This window comes from Habropoda laboriosa, unplaced genomic scaffold (assembly GCF_001263275.1).
Source record: "Habropoda laboriosa isolate 0110345459 unplaced genomic scaffold, ASM126327v1 scaffold561, whole genome shotgun sequence".
NCBI lineage: Eukaryota > Metazoa > Arthropoda > Insecta > Hymenoptera > Apidae > Habropoda > Habropoda laboriosa.
Genome location: NW_017100686.1, coordinates 151,624 through 151,893, shown reverse-complemented (window position 1 = coordinate 151,893; position 270 = coordinate 151,624). Strand labels below are relative to the sequence as shown.

The following is a 270-nucleotide window of genomic DNA, read 5'->3' as shown; positions in this document are numbered from 1 at the left end:
TAACTCTTATGAAAAGTAATATGATTATTAAACATTAATTAGTTTGCTTTGTAATATTATATTATACCATGTATGTTCTATTTAGAACAAGAACTTCTTTATTTAAACTGTACAAGGTATTTGTTGATATCTTAATGAAAACCCTTTATTTTCAATCTCACCATCTTCGTCTCCATTTGTAACAACATACAACACAAATGGTTTAGAATATGCTAAAACAAAAAAATTAATAACATTACATATATTTATTTTTTAATTTTCATAATTTTA

General features: G+C 21.5%; 1 protein-coding gene across 1 annotated transcript in view; it reads right to left on the bottom strand.

The window, feature by feature from the left end:
* Positions 1-51: 51 nt before the first annotated feature.
* The window catches only part of LOC108576862, a 3,714-nt gene continuing 3,495 nt past the window's right edge, over positions 52-270 (bottom strand). Inside the window, exon 8 of the mRNA XM_017939924.1 lies at positions 52-212. Coding sequence (XP_017795413.1) covers positions 103-212 — 110 coding nt within the window. The 3' untranslated portion in view covers positions 52-102. The remainder of the gene's footprint in view (positions 213-270) is intronic.